Consider the following 15944-nt stretch of genomic DNA (forward strand, 5'->3'; position numbering starts at 1 on the left):
TTTCGGAAAAAAAAGTTATACAACTCCTCTACCATATGGTTAAGGCTATAATGATGGATCTAGGTGTTCAGACGAACTGATGGACTGTCAGACAGGCGGACGCAGACTGGGAATAAATAAACTTTACGTGGTTGGAGATGACTCCTTCTGTTTAGTACATATATTTTCTGGAGGCAGAAAGTTATACTCTATATATGAGGTAGTAGATGTAAATATTCTTTTGTCGGATGCTTCTCTTAAATATAAGTTCTGGCCAAAATAGTTTTACTTGTTGAAAAATTAATTATCCTAACATACTAATCAAGAACATAAACACTTAAAACGAGTTTTTGTTTACCATAGAGGTAAGTCTTAATGGTAAAGAATGAAGGTCAGAAACACCTACACTTACCAAATCAAGAAAAAAATTGTGTGATTTTACTGAAATTATTATTTATTTAAATAAACTGAAGAATTATAAAAAAAATTTAGAACACGCAGCGCGATTTTTCCTTTCTTTGTGAAAGAACATGTTTGGGTAACTTGCAACAACATATCACACACTTTATGTTATATGTATGTATCAAAAAAAAAATCTGTTGAAGTAGTCTAGCTGGAAAGATTTACTCTGTCAGAATATTTTTACACTTCCTCAGACTCAAACCAAATTCGTGTTATTCGACTTCCAAATTCAAAGTTTCAAAATTGCCAATAATTACAAAAGAATAATTTTAGCTCTTTATGATCAAATTACTTTTTCGGCTTGCTTAACATTTAATCTGCACAACTTCAAGGAGGATATAATGCACATTTACATTATTACACCAGCTGGCAAGACTGTTAAGGTCGACGTTGGCGATGAGTCGGACTCTAAGGATGTGATGAACGACAAAATAATACCACAAGAAGAATCTAAGGTGCTCGACCAATATCCATCGACCTCAGCACAGGCACAGTTGCAGCCACAGATACAGGAAATTAGCAATCCGGATGTGGAAAAGCAACAGAAAATACCTCGAGAGTCTGTTAAATTCACAATTTAGTTATGCAAGTTTTACGGCTGGTCAGCTACATCAGTTCTGCATAGTTGTTGTAAAAGACAATCACTTATTTCTTTTTGTTGAAATACTAAACCCGAGTCCGGAAGTTTTCAGAGTGGTTATGGAAGTGTTTCAAGTGATTGCATATAAGTTCTTAACTGTTTTTGTTACGAATATCAAGAGGTCAGTATAGTATTCCGCAATATATTTACATATCGTTTATTTTTTATACTTATAAAATCTTAATTTTTCAATTGCAATATTTTCACCCTGGAGTAGCAAGAGTGGATTCAAAATGCTCCATTCCATTCAACATATACTTAAATCTTTATATTTGATGACGTAATATGTTACAACCTTGTTAAGACCCGTTCTCTCTTATCAATAAATTGTGAACCACTTTGAAATTGATGTATTACTAAATCACTCAATTCGCAACTGAATACGTAGAATCTATTATCTTGGCTTCTTGCGTTCTCTAATCTCTAATCTCTTAAAGTAAAAACATTACTCCTTTAAAGAAAAACGTGCCAAGCGAATTTATTGTGGATGCTGAGCAAAATCTAACCACAGGCGAAAACACAGTGCCAAGTGAATGACATTGTCTGGCACTAGACGAATTGTTGACAGCAAAAATTTAACGCTTAAAATGCCAAACACAAATATTTTGACATTCAAGGCACAGAAAGAAAGTGAGTAAGCACACTCGCACTCACACATACGCACACACACACATATTTATTGCTTTGCCAACAATCAACACACACAACACATGTGCGCCTGTTGTTTTGTGCTTTCTTTTTGCGTGGCAAATTTTCCATGAAAATTGCATGAATTGCAGATTTTTATACGCACGAAATGCGCTGCGCTTACCATGCGACTCGAGTCAAGTTGAGTTCGAGTTGTTGTAGTCGTTGTTGTTATTGCGGTTGCCGCTGCTGTTGTTGTTGTTGTTGCGTGTACGCTAGTCGTTTTTATGGCAGTGCCGACGGCACCTTGGTGCACAAATGTGTATGTATAGAAACAAAAAAAAACAATACAAAGACGAATACAAATACAAATACAAAACGAATTTGAAATGTAATAGGATTTGACTTTAACAAGCGTCAAACATAAGACTTAATTTATTGCGATTGCGATTTGGAGGCAATGGGACGTATATAGGATATGTATGACCACCAAATACTGCAGCAAATGTCCAGCAAAGAGGCGTATGATTAATAAACTCTATATTTAAAATTTGGCGTAAAAGTATGCAACAAGAAATCAGTAAGCTTTTGTCACATAAATTGGAAAAACAAAGTGCTGTTAAACTTTATTTTCCCTGACGATTTGATCACACTAAGATGCTCTTTTATGGTTATTAATTAAGTAGTATTATATCTAGTACTTGTTTATCTCTTATGCTCACAATTTTATATTCATTGAATTCCTATTACACTTTTTTATCATAAGAACGATCTTCAAAAAGCCTGCAAAAACATTCCTGTCTCTTTTTTTAACAACACCCCAAAGACACATTAATTATGCGATGTGCCACAAAGAAAACTAAACAAAATCAGCGAAGCTCTAAATTTAAATCATCAATTCTTAATGTTGTTTAACAGCATAAATCAAGAGCGACAAACAAGCTGCCATCCTGCCATCCTGGCATTCCGCCACTTTTCCCTGTGACATTTACGTTAGCCGCCGCTTTGACCAACAACCTTTTCCTGTAGCTGTAGCCCGCCATCTGTTTGGACTGTGTGACATTTGTGTCTTTTGTTTTTAATGTCGAACAGGTAAATGCTATAAAATTTAATGCCTTGGCCAAGCACAAAAAAAGAAAACAAAAACAATGCAAAGCAACCCAAGAATTGCGTGACGAAGGACGACGATTGTGGCGGCAGCCTGTGAGTTTGCCCTTAGAATTTGTTAGCTTTTGGCTTGTTTTTAGCTCCTGCGACAGGCAAACAGGCAAACAGGCATTCAGTGCCAGTTAAACAGTTGTCACTGCGATTTGCTTAGCCAATAGATTTATGTGCTGCTGGCACTTGATAAATGACTGAGAAAATTTGCGAGTGGCTTTTGTGGGCCATAAATTCGCAGTTGGCTAAATGCCCAAGATAGAATAGAGTTAATTGTTGATATTTGCGAGTATTTCCATTTAAAAAGTACAACAATTACAGTAAACTAATTAAACAGGAAAAGTAATTTGGCTGCACTTAAATACAAATGTTTTCCAAGTCATAATCAAGGCAATTCATGAAATAACTAACAATTTTATTTTATTATTTATATGACTGTACAAAGTCGTCTTTATTGGCTTTAAAAGTCATGCGTTGGCTTATAGAAAAACTCATTTATTTACGTTTCCCGTTAGCCAACACTAATTAAGTTATCAATTTACTGAACTGCGTATGTAAACTGTGTCAGATGATAATAAATCCTTTGGCTCATTGCCAGTGCATGTTATTAATGTTTATAGAAAGTCAGAATTTCGCGATTAAACAGACGCAACTTGCATCTACTCTATAGGCAGATGATAAGTGGAATATACCGATAGAGGAAATGAAACATAAAAAATCCCGATACTGCTTCCGTGTTCTGTTGTTTACAGGGTATAAAAAGACAACAACAATACAAAGAGATTAACCAATTGAAGCGAATTATTACAAATTAATTACAGATTAAATGTGGAAAAGTTATTTTGTAAAAAATGTAACACAAGTACTTATGTTTATTCTATCACAGCGTTTAATTACAATAAATAAAAAATTAAATATTAATTGTCATTGCAATAATTTATTTATGCAGGTGCCATAAATGCGTTTTTGTACGCTCTTAAAGTACCGTTGATAATTTTAATTGAATTGCTTTAATCAATGCATAGCGCATCGTTGCTCAAATTAAATAATTTTATTGCGGTCAATTTTCGTGTTAATGCCCCAAAAACCGAACTGTGAGATAAAAACACGGGTTTTTGCTACAGTTCGACCGCAACCCATAAATGCTGCTCTAACTTAGGTGTTTCCCAATTTGCATCCAATTAAAATGTTGCTCTGTGCCACATTGAAACACATGCATTCGCATATGCATTTACCACTTCCATTATTGAGGTGACTCTGTCATGTGTTTAGCCACATTTAGCACACAAATTGGAATTACGCAGTTGCACTTCTTGTTTGGCAACACATAACATATTTATATCGAGTGTATATCACTTAAAATGTTTGCTTTATGAATGACATTTTCGAGGGGCTTATCAGTCTAAACGCAATCTAATTATTGTACAACCAAACTCATTTCGAACATCTCATTCTTATCACTACAATTGCGATCGTAAAACCTGTTTCTCTTCAGCAAAAAAAGTACAATTATAAACATCGTATTAATCAGGCAAAAGTTTGTTTTGTGAAGAACCAAAATATCCAAATCCCAGCTGAGGAAATACCTGTTTGTAAACAAAGTTGAATAACCCAGAGATACAAGCTAAGGTAAATAATTTGTTAACTCGTAATAAGGGTTACTCATAATTTGAATCGAGCTATTCATAGAACAACAAGCTGTCAAGGTTATCTAAATTATTATTATTACTCCCATGAGACGGAAATTACATAGCTATTAATCATACAAATTATAGTTGTCAATTATTATAATTTGAGCAGTCTACACTTATATTATTTTTTATATAAAATATTCAATTAAAAACTGCTTTGGGAATTGTTTGATTGAACTGGAAATGTCCCCCAAAATATAATATTACTCAACTGCATTAATTAAGTTTATATGGTAATAATATGACCCATTTACAGTCCCAATGTAAATACCTGTCTTACTTACTCTAGGTCAGAGTGTGAGCGCCTTTTACCGTTCAGCTCTCCCTCTCCCGACGAGACGTTGCGACGATGTCGAACAACAATTTGCACCGATCCGCGACGATCCGCTCAGTTATTGTTTGGCATTCGACGTGAACAGTTCGGTTGAAATTCAGTAAAACCTTTTATCATTTAAGGCTGCTGAAAAGAGTGAAGTGAAGAAAACGACAAAAATATTCATAATTATTTATGCTGTTGAAATAAGAAAACAAATTGAAATACAAAACTCTGGTGATGAATTGTTTTGCATGTGTTTAAGCCAATTTTGACAACCAACAAACGAGAAAAATAACGTGAAAGAAAACGAATTCGCGGTTAACCTAAGTTTCATAAAAGTGAGTGTACTGTTGAGCGGCGCGTCAACAGGTTGTTCTTTAACTGGAAACAACTGCACAAATTTATTATTATATTATAGTTTTTATCGCAATAAACTAACAAACAAACCATAATTATAAACAACTATGGTCGCGTGCAAATCGTAATAAAAACAAACATAAGCAAATTGATAAAAATTTTAACTGACTATTCATGTGGGGTTAAAGCCAGCTGTTAAAATAAGGCCTTTTTGCAGGCACATGCTTCAAATGCAATAAAAATATTCAAATAAATCAAGTAGTTTGCGTTATGTGACGAAGAGTAAAAGAGAAGATAAAACTAAGTTTGTTTAAAGCCAACTCAGTCATCTCATGATTGGTACTTAGATTAAAACTCATAAAATTCTTTCAAGGTAAAGATTGAATAAATATTTAATGGGTCAAGGTACTCAAGAGATGGTTGCTGCTAAATATGTATAATATACATCTAGGCTAGACATCTCTCTGATAACTGTCGGCGTATCGCATAATTGGCATTGTTTATGGCGAGCGATGGTTAACTTTATTTGTTTGCATGATTGTTATCTTGTAGTGGTTTTATCTTATTTCTAAACTGTCTATCAAGGCCTCGACTTGCATATAATATTTATTATGACTCAAGCGTGTCCAAATAAAAGAAAGAATAGAACAGAGGAATAGAATAGAATCACAGCTATCACGCTTTTATTTCATATTTATGCAATGAAACAGCAGTAATTGATTCATAACTATTCAATGCAATGCACACTTCGCACTTCCAAAACTAAAACATCAAACGTGCCTCAACTTGCCAATTCTAAAGCTAAATTTCGATTGATAATTATACGTTCCTCTTTCCGCTGACATTTCCACAGCGAGGGCAACAGCTTTGTGCACCTTCACTTTCCATTAATTGCGAGAACAATGAACAAGCAGCGGCGGCACCAACAACAATGCAGCTGCAACGTGCTGTGCATAGCGCATGCGCAAATGCAACACTGTGGCAACAGCAAAAGCAACGATCACAAAAGCAAAAGTAAACAACTACAAATTTCATCAGAGCTAACGAAGTGTGAATGCTCTTTCTAATAATTGCACAACTTTTGAGAATGTCACACACTTTATAGAGTGTAGCACAACTCATGATTTGAAGGCAACATCGAAATATATTATTGTAAATGTGTCCATACAATGTGACTGTATTCTAGAATGTATTATTCGGGAACACTCAGCCATGTTGTGTGGTCACATTTTTGATCTTACTACTCGCTGTTCCTCATACAAATATGAAGTAAAGGGATTGTGACTAGCTTAATAGATTATTAAATATAGTGAAATCCAAATCGATATTGTGTTCTTATTTAACAATCGGAACTAAGTAAACACTATATATGTATTTATGTAAATTTATAGTGTCAACTGAATCGCCTTGAATTCGGTGTTAACTTGTGCAATTACGCAATATCATTTAACAAAATATCTATATGTGTGTGATATACTATCCACAGCACTCTCTTGAAATTCAAGATGTGCGCATCCTTCACTTTCCACACTTGAAATGAGTGTGAAGCACTTTCTTCTCCCATTACAAGATGAACGGCAAACGACAAATACCGGAACGACGAAAGAGAAACGTAAACAAAGAGCTGAAAAACGCAAATACCTTTCGTGCTAGACAATTCGAGACATTGCTGAGAAACTTGTTTTGAGCCCTATAGTTGTATTTAGTTGGCAACAGACGAGTTCCCCCATTCCCCAGTCCCTGCGCCCCCCTCAATCGATGCAGCCACGGGACTTGCAGTTTAGTGAATGAATGCCGCAAACTGTTATATAATCGGTGTTGCTGTCAGTAGGTCACTGACTTGTTTTATTGTTAGTTTTTTGTTGAAGTATATAACCAGTTTGTGGCGTAGTGAAATAATTGCAGCTTGTAATTAGCTATTGAACCACACAACTTGACCACCAACTAATGTTAACCTTGATTGATTTACAGCTACGCCAACCAATAGCAGCTGCAATGGAGCAAAGCAATAACAATGGATACCTCAATCCAGCTTATGTGGGCTCACTAAATGCCACCACGATCTCCATACCGGGAGCGTACAAAACCAATGCAGACACCACAGCCAAGGAAGCAGCGAATGGTCATAAGCCCAGCGAAACAACAACCCCGCAAAAGCAGACGGAGGAGGAGACGGAGGCAGACGTGGGAGAGGGCATCAAACGCGATGGCTGGAACAATGATATTGAGTTTCTAATGTCCTGCATTGCTCTGAGCGTCGGGCTCGGCAATGTGTGGCGCTTTCCCTTTATTGCACTCGAGAATGGCGGCGGTGCATTTCTCATACCCTATCTGATAGTGCTCATATTGGTGGGCAAGCCAGTCTACTATCTCGAAATGCTGCTGGGACAGTTTTCGAGTCGTGGCAGTGTTAAAGTTTACGATTTTGCGCCCATCATGCGAGGTACGTGGCTGTGATTGTGATTGCGATTGTGATTGTGATTCTCTGATTGCAATTGTGCTGGGTATATTTAATGATATATCCATTTCGCCACAGGCATTGGCTACGGTCAGGTGCTGGCCACGGGCATAGTGACAACCTATTATGCCACATTAATGGCCATCACGCTGCGCTATTTTGTGGAATCATTCTACCCCACACTGCCATGGAGCTACTGTCGCTCCGAGTGGGGATCCAGCTGCTTGGACTCCGCACCACAGACGCTGCCAATGAGCGAAGCTAATGGCAACGCATCCGAAGTCCGAACCACCTCAGCAGAGTTCTACTTTACGTAAGTGAATCCCCCAAAAGCAACGTCCGAAAGCTATCAATGTATTCGTTTCTCTGAACAGCAACATCATACTGAGAGAGAAGACGAGTATTGATGATGGCATTGGCTATCCCAGCTGGACTCTGGCAGTTGCATTGGCTGCTGCTTGGCTCATTATTGCGGGGATTATGTTCAGGGGTGTTAAAAGCTCCGGCAAGGCGTCCTATTTCCTGGCTCTCTTCCCATACGTTGTCATGGTCATCTTACTCATTCGGGCTCTCACGCTCCCCGGCGCTGTTGATGGCGTGCTGTACTTCTTGAAGCCACAGTGGCACAAGCTATTGGAACCCCAGGTTTGGTATGCGGCCGTCACTCAGGTCTTCTTCTCGCTGGCCATTTGTTTTGGCAACATTGTGATGTACGCCTCCTACAACCGCTTTGGTCAGAATATCTATAGGTGAGACCGTTCTCCCTATTAATTCTCAGCTCTAATTAATTCCATTGCTGTTTCAGAGATGCTAATATCGTTACCACGCTGGACACATTCACATCCATGCTCTCGGGCGTCATCATCTTCGGCATATTGGGCAACTTGGCGTATGAGAACAATACAACGGATATATCGAAGGTGGTTAATGGCGGACCTGGCTTGGCATTCATATCCTATCCAGATGCCATTGCAAAGTTCAAGGTGCTGCCGCAGCTCTTCTCGGTGCTATTCTTCCTCATGCTCTTCGTGCTGGGCATTGGCAGCAATGTGGGCATGGTCTCCTGCCTAACAACGGTGCTCAAGGATGAGTTTGTCAGAATCAAGCAGTGGCGCATCGTGGTCTTCATCGCCATTATTGGCTACCTATTGGGTCTGCTGTACATTACTCCAGGTGGACAGTTTGTTCTCAACCTGTTGGACTTCTTTGGCGCCACCTTCGTGGCCCTCGTGCTGGCCATCTTTGAGCTTCTTGCAATTGGCTGGGTGTATGGAGTGAAGCGAGTGTGTCGCGATGTTGAATTTATGCTGGGCATCAAGACGTCCAAGTATTACCGTATCTGTTGGGGCTTCATTACGCCGCTCCTCATGATTACCATCCTGGTCTACATGCTCGCCCGATACGAGCCCCTTAAGTACAAGGACTACACCTATCTGCCAGGCGTTTATGGTAAGTCCCCAAGTCCGAATCAAGCCAATTTTGTTCGCTTATTAATTCAATAATATTCCGAAACAGTTTTCGGCTGGTGCCTCAGCGCCTTTGGTGTGGGTCAAGTACTGTTCTGGGCGATATCCGCAGTGAGAAGTCAACCCGCCGAACTAAGCCTTTGCCAGCGCATACAAAAAGCCTTTGAGCCACTGCCCAGTTGGGGACCCGCTGATCCACACACCCTCAAACGATACCAGCTCCACATGGAGCAGGCCAATGTGAGCGCAATGTTCCAGCGCAGCGGTATCTGGCACAAAATCTATGACAATATCTTTGGTTAGCAATAAAAATCTGTAGCATTTAATGCTCGTTGCATGAACTGCTGCTCCGGCTACTGCTGCCAGCCTGCCACTGTTTTCGCAGTACTAAATTGAGTACAGCGCAACCCTTTTATAATAAAAATTCAACACAAAAATCCAGGCTTAAGTGCCAAATGTAGTCGCAGCGATAGTTCGCCCAAAGCGACCATATTGTCAATGCAATCCATTCGAGATGTGCACGTGATCAAGTCTGAAATCGAAAACTGACAACTATACTGGGAACGAATATTACTCGTAAACTCCAACAAATGTAAATGAATTTCAGAGTTAAGTAAATATTTAAGTAATATTAGCAAATAAATGAGTGCGAGTGAATTAAAAATTGTGTCACAATGAGTGATGGCTCGATTAATCATAAGATAGACAATAATCGATAATTTTGTTTCAATTATAATTGATATGTTAATAGAAGTAATTATGCATCTCAAAACTAGGAAGAGCTCAGAAACTTTTTCAATTCTCCTGTTTTTAAGCTAAAAAGTAACGCCATTAATTCCTGTTACGAGATGCGAAATGATAAGCAACACAGGCATCTATGCAAGTTTTTAGTCTTATTTTTAATATTGTATATCAAGTAATATTTAAATTTAAAAATATCGAAAAATCGTCTATAAAATCATTTGATAAATCGGTTATGTCATATTCTTTTGATTAATAACGATTCACAATTTACGGTCACATCATATCGACCATATAATAAAATAATCGATTAGGGAAATCTGTCATCACTAGTCGTGCTCACTCACGCGTTCCGCGCTAACCATGCATAAGCAAAGCAACTGGCACAACTATAAAAGACAAGACAATTGCAGCCAACGGCGCTTACGCTCTACTCATACACACTCCCACACACTCAATTCAAACCCACACACACACACACACTCACATGCACTGATTATGCTGTAAAGGGTAAAAAGTTCTGATTTTATGATTGAAGCAAAAAGTTGCAAGCAGAAATCTGTGTATAAATACATATGCGAGTGTGTGTGTGTGTGTGTGTATGTGTGTGGGGTGTTGTAAAACACTTCCACTTCCGTTTCCGTGTAACAGCAGGCGCAAAGTATTCAAGTAATTTGTAAGTAAAAAGACAGCCTGCCTCCTCAGTCCTTCTACTTACTCGCCCTGAAGCCTGCTTGCCTGCTGTGCAGATAAGCACAAATGGCGCCTCGGCATTGTTTGTTTGTTGTTCGCTGGCAGCGAAATGACAAACGAGCTGCCTATAAGCATGCAATATAAAACGCTCCACATATACCCAAGACAAAAAGCGAACAGAATACAAATAGAACACTAATAAATCACGCGGTTTCTTTTTTAGGTGAAAGCGACAGGCAAGCATCAGGAAATCTGTGCTCATTAGTCCACAAATCGGCAGGTTGACAAGTACTAAGGTGAAACAGAAGTTGTTTTTTGTTTTATAATCATTACTCAGCAAACAAACGGGTATTCTTTGGTATTAAAGCAAAAGCATTTCAACAGATATTATCTGAATTTATATTTACTAAAAGTAAGCCAACCAATTATTTAAACTGATATTTTAAAAGTTTGAAATAAACCGATTGGGCAGGATATTTTATTGTTAAGCTAACATAACATCGATGCCGCGCAATTCTGTTGATTTCCTTTGGCTTTCAGCTTTTTGGCTGTCAAATTAATGGTATTGTCATTGGCTGACTACCAGGTTGAGTGCATTTGTCAGCAGCTTGTATTCTTAATTGCAATGATAAAATGCATTTAAAAGTGCATAAAACTCCACTCACACTCGCTGTCATGATCACCACGGCGTATACGTAATGTCTGCTTCCATCTTGTGTGTGCGTGTGTGACTGTCAGAGCGGAAGTGAATGCATTTCGAGTTATTTGTCAAGCCATTGTGCCTTGTTAATGAGTTTTTTAATGGGCAAATGTTGAAAACACAACTCTTTGTGCATTTCATTCAAGTGGCCGCCCTTTTAGCTTCATGCCGACCAATCTTTCAGCCTAAAGCTTTGCTGTTGGCTCTTCAGTCTGTTTGCGCTTAATTTCATTGTGTATCAAACATAATGCGATATTTTGACCACGCGACCATTGCGTATACTTAATTAAAATATATATTAAATAGCCAATGACCGAAACACACTGAACACGCTCAGACGCACTCTCAAAAGCCATTATTGAATCAAAGCGAATAAAATTAACACTCATGTGAAAAATATATCAGTCAGTTTAGTGGTCTATAAGCACTAGTATTGTCAGTGAATTTGTCAATAATGCCGAATTCGAATTCGTACAAATTGCCAATAAATAAATGTATAACAACACAGGACCGTCATAAACAGCTTAAAGTGTTTCCAATGGCGACTAAATTCCGAAATTGTACATTAGAAATATTCAATACATATTATCTGTACAATATTTATATATTTAAAATGATCCGAAAATTTCGTAATAAAATATAATTACTCATACTCATTTTGCTCACCGTTTATCTACTTTAGATTGTTTTAAGCTGCTGTCAATTGTTGGCTTAGACAAATATTTGGTTGATTATGATTTACGGGAATCTAGTGCTTTATTGAATAAATGATGTATGAGCCAAGTAGTAATAGTAAGTAAAAATCGAGTCTATCGGTGTATTGCATAGAAAATCAGAGACGACAGGAAGCGCTACATGCCATTTGGGGGAGAACCCTCGAAAGACGAGCATATAAATCAGTCGCCAGTCATTGGCATTGGCATTCGCAAGGCTGAATAGCAGCACGAGGCACGAGGCTAGAAGCCAGCAAAACGGCAAAGGAGCCAAACAGAGAACAGAAAACGACAGGACAGGTACGCGCCGTTACCTTTCACGCACATTTCCCCAAAGTAATCAACGCACTCGCCGCAAACAAAAGCAGCCTGGGCACGACACAAGGTGGCTGTAGGCAAAGACGACAGAGGACAGAGGACAGGCGACAAACGACAGACGACAGACGGTAGACGACGAAAGACGCACGACGAACGGACGGCAGTCGACAGTTGGCGGATGTGGCAACGGAAGGCGCCCAAAAAGCAGTTGGCCAAACAAAATGGGGGCATCTTTAATGGCCAAATAGTAGAAGTGTGTGTGTGTGTATTTGGTGTGTTTGTGCGTGTATTAGTGTATGCGTGTATGGGGTCGACCTGACTGCTACTTAGGCACACATTAACTTTTGGCCTTTTGTTAGGCAAAACGCTTTGTTTGAAGGCCTTCTTCACCTGCTGCTGCTGCTTCCGATGGCTCTGCTGCTGTTGATGCTGCTGCTCAATTGTTATCTTAAGGCAACAACTTGACTAGACGCAGCTGCTATTTGTTTTCTTTGTTCGTGAGGTTTTGAGAAATTTTTTAAATTATTTAAATAAATTAGCACGCATTTTTTTCACGATGTCCGCACAGATTGCCGGTGATTTAATTTGAATGCCATTTAGCTGAATTTCCTTTTTTATTTCGCAGCCACGAAAACAAACAAAAAATTGGAACCCTGGGATGCATCCCGAAAGGTAAACCAAAACGCATTGTTGTAAAAATTTACTGGCCAAGTTTATAGGCCACAACTGTCTACTCATTTACAATAACCATATAAAAGCACATTTGCTGCTTTAGATTATCCCGAACAATTCCCACAGAAGTGCTATAAATGACTTCTTGAAATACTTTACAATTTAATGCTAATAGCCAAAGTACAAAAATTTACATTAAACTTTTAAAACAGAAAGAAACAATTGCTTGGATAAATAAAAAATAATGCACACATCTGAAATTATGCATTAAAAATAAGAAAAAGCAAAATGTAGATAAATAAATAACAATTAAAAAAGTTCAACGGCTCAACTGTGAGATACCTGCTAGTTATGTTCAATTAAAATGTTATTCTAAAAATATTCCAAATTAGTAACATATTCCAAATATTGATTGGGAACAAAAGCAAGTAAGACTCGCCATTTAAAACTATTTTTTAAATAGCTACTAGAATATATGTATATACTTTATAGGATCGAAGATGACTCTTCCTGTCTGTTACTTATATATTTTGGACACAAAGTTATAATATCCATCTACCCTATGGGTAGCGGGTATAAAAATAATTAAGTAATCTCTGCCAAGTGTGATCGACAGTGTGATACCTGCTATTTATTTTCAATTAAAGTAAGACATTTCGGTATTGTCCTAAAAATATATCAAAAATGTATATTTCAAATACGGATAATATTTGATATATCGATATATTATTACGGTCAAAATACCATAGATTATCAAATATACCAGATTGAGAAAAAAATCATCTCAGACTCGACAGCAGCAACCGTATTTTTCATTTCGGAGATGAGTCCTCCTCTGTGTTTTGCTGGAGGCAAAAAATAATTAAAAATATTATTAGAGTTGCGTTTAGGAATTTTTAGCAAATATTATTTGAAAATAAATCTTATTAAATCAACAAAGGATGTAGACAATATAAAATATATATGTATGAGTACTCATTTATCTTAATTTTGCCATGTTATATTTTATTTAATAATTCGATTACATTTGTTAGAAATGTGTAAGGCTAGCAATTAAACTTAAATCTGAACAATTAAATGTAATACATAAAACTCAAATTTACATTGGAGTCTCACAATTTAAATTAATTAAGCAAGTTTAAGATGTAGACAAGTCCGTGCACATTTTACACGCTTGAGCGAAGCAGTGAAGTTAAGGCTGAGAACGTAGACAGACCGAAATTGTCGACATTTCAGACATTCCATCAAACGTTGCCCTGGCAAAGGACAATCAGAAAAACAGATCCTGCTGTTTGTTATGTCGATGGGCGATGGGCGATGGACGATGGCGGATGTGGAGTGGGCAACAAAAGAAAAAAGGGCGTTGGGTGTTGGAGTTGTCGTCATTGGCATATGTAGTACATAGTTTTTGCTGGCGTTTTATGTCTTTCCATATTTATGACTGTCTGTCAATGGCAGACAAACAAACTGACAAACAGACAAACAGACAGAGACGAACCAGGGAGACAGTGTCTGTAGATTGCCACACTCGAACGATTATTATTGTTGCCTCAAGTGGGCCGAACGTCGCCGCTCTTGAGCTATCGATTGCTCTCTTTCTCTCTATGTACTATCTATAGAAGTATTTTCATGGCTTGCTTATAGTGCCAATTAAAGCATAAAAAATTATATCGCAATTCGTGTGCATTGCCATAGAACATCATTTTGGCCCTAAAAATGGGGATTTGTTTATTGGTTTTATATTTCAGCGGTGGCTGGTGTTCTTTATATTATTTTATTTATTTCTATTTATTTTGCCGCATATTTGACTCCTGCTACTATTTTGCTTTTAAGTTATAAATAATTATTTTTGCTGGGCGCTGCAAATGACGAATAGGACAAACTGGCAAAAACCTTGACAACTTTTGCAAAAACTTTTATGATAAGTTTTTCCACAAGGCTTGCCGTGCCACGAAACCAAACAGACATTAGGCAGCCCTAGCGAATGGGGCAGGAAGGAAGAAAGGACGCGAGGCAACCACTGCAAAAGCTGACAACACAATGCTTCGCTGTCAGTCAGTCAGGCAGTCAGTCAGGTAGGTGCACAGTAGTTCGAGTTGGTAGAAAATACAACAATGGTGCTTTGTGCTTAATGTGAGTTTGTTTTCTTGGAACTAATTTCAATACACTTTGATTTGAATTTGATTTGATATATTTGAGTTTCAATCAAATATTGTAGCTACGAGTGCATTAGGGTTTCGTTGAGTTAAGGCACTTCAAATATTATTCGAAATTGAATAACAATATTTATATATAAATTCCTCCTTTTTATTGATTTTATTTATTGATACGCAGATTACAATTTCCATCATGGCTTACAAGTACAAATATAGCTCACATAAAAGCTGTTACAATTTAAGCAGCTTAATCGCTTCAATAATATTCGACGCTGAATTCAATAAGCATGGAAATATTGATAAATAGGGCTAAAAAAAATCACTTTTGACCATTTAAATTGTAGATGCTGACTTGCCCACAGTGCCACAAAAAGTGGCAGCCGACATAGTGTGCAACAGACAGAGAGTACAAAAATATATCTACTACTATTGCTTGAAGAAATGTCTCCGGATGTTTTTTTTTGAAATCCCATGAAAAGCGCAACTGACTGTTGGTAGCTGCATAACTCACTTACAAGTTGATGTTCATGAACTTGTTTAACACGTGTAGTTCTGCATGGAAATCGTTGAACAGAGCATGGAATGAGGGAGGAAGTGGTTAAACATTGTGGGGAAAACTTTAAATGTAACTGGCTAATTAGAAACGAAATCAAATTACATGCTCTGCTATCAAGTGGTTAGTTTGCCTGTGGCTTGATTTTATGACTGCAACCCGAACAGATAGCCAACGGCTTATTACCCTTTTCAACTATGGGCATGTCAAATATTTTTGCTAGTTTCAAGTTTTAGATCTTTCA

At 37.7% G+C, this 15944-nt stretch overlaps 2 protein-coding genes across 6 annotated transcripts in view; one reads left to right on the top strand and one right to left on the bottom strand.

The window, feature by feature from the left end:
* The window catches only part of LOC133845124 (uncharacterized), a 48170-nt gene that overhangs the window by 27918 nt on the left and 4308 nt on the right, over positions 1-15944 (bottom strand). Inside the window, exon 2 of one of the 4 annotated variants that reach the window (XM_062279490.1) lies at positions 4842-5014. The exons of 1 other annotated variant lie outside the window; for it this stretch is intronic. The gene's annotated coding sequence lies outside the window, so the exon portion shown is untranslated. Of the gene's footprint in view, positions 1-4828; positions 5018-15944 lie in introns of those variants that run through there. 2 more of the 4 variants (XM_062279488.1, XM_062279489.1) reach the window with 2 other exon arrangements.
* On the top strand, positions 1075-9948 carry LOC133845126 (sodium-dependent nutrient amino acid transporter 1). 2 transcript variants are annotated; one of them, XM_062279495.1, is made up of 6 exons: positions 1075-1202; positions 7202-7673; positions 7767-8001; positions 8063-8437; positions 8494-9137; positions 9204-9948. In XM_062279495.1, the coding sequence occupies exons 2-6, from the start codon at positions 7226-7228 to the stop codon at positions 9455-9457; spliced, it is 1956 nt and encodes a 651-aa protein (XP_062135479.1). In that variant the 5' UTR covers positions 1075-1202; positions 7202-7225; the 3' UTR covers positions 9458-9948. The 2 variants fall into 2 exon arrangements, with proteins under 2 accessions (XP_062135479.1, XP_062135478.1); XM_062279494.1 differs by lacking the exon at positions 1075-1202 and adding an exon at positions 5090-5211 and having other exon boundaries at positions 9204-9946.

The sequence above is a fragment of the Drosophila sulfurigaster genome, chromosome 3 (assembly GCF_023558435.1).
Source record: "Drosophila sulfurigaster albostrigata strain 15112-1811.04 chromosome 3, ASM2355843v2, whole genome shotgun sequence".
NCBI lineage: Eukaryota > Metazoa > Arthropoda > Insecta > Diptera > Drosophilidae > Drosophila > Drosophila sulfurigaster.

Bases quoted from the DNA above. Each gene is read 5' to 3' on its own strand.
- LOC133845126 (XM_062279495.1), top strand. From the start codon at position 7,226: ATGGAGCAAAGCAATAACAATGGATACCTCAATCCAGCTTATGTGGGC. The intron at 7,674-7,766 runs GTACGTGGCTGT...ATTTCGCCACAG, and splicing joins TTTTGCGCCCATCATGCGAG to GCATTGGCTACGGTCAGGTG. The intron at 8,438-8,493 runs GTGAGACCGTTC...TTGCTGTTTCAG, and splicing joins TTTGGTCAGAATATCTATAG to AGATGCTAATATCGTTACCA.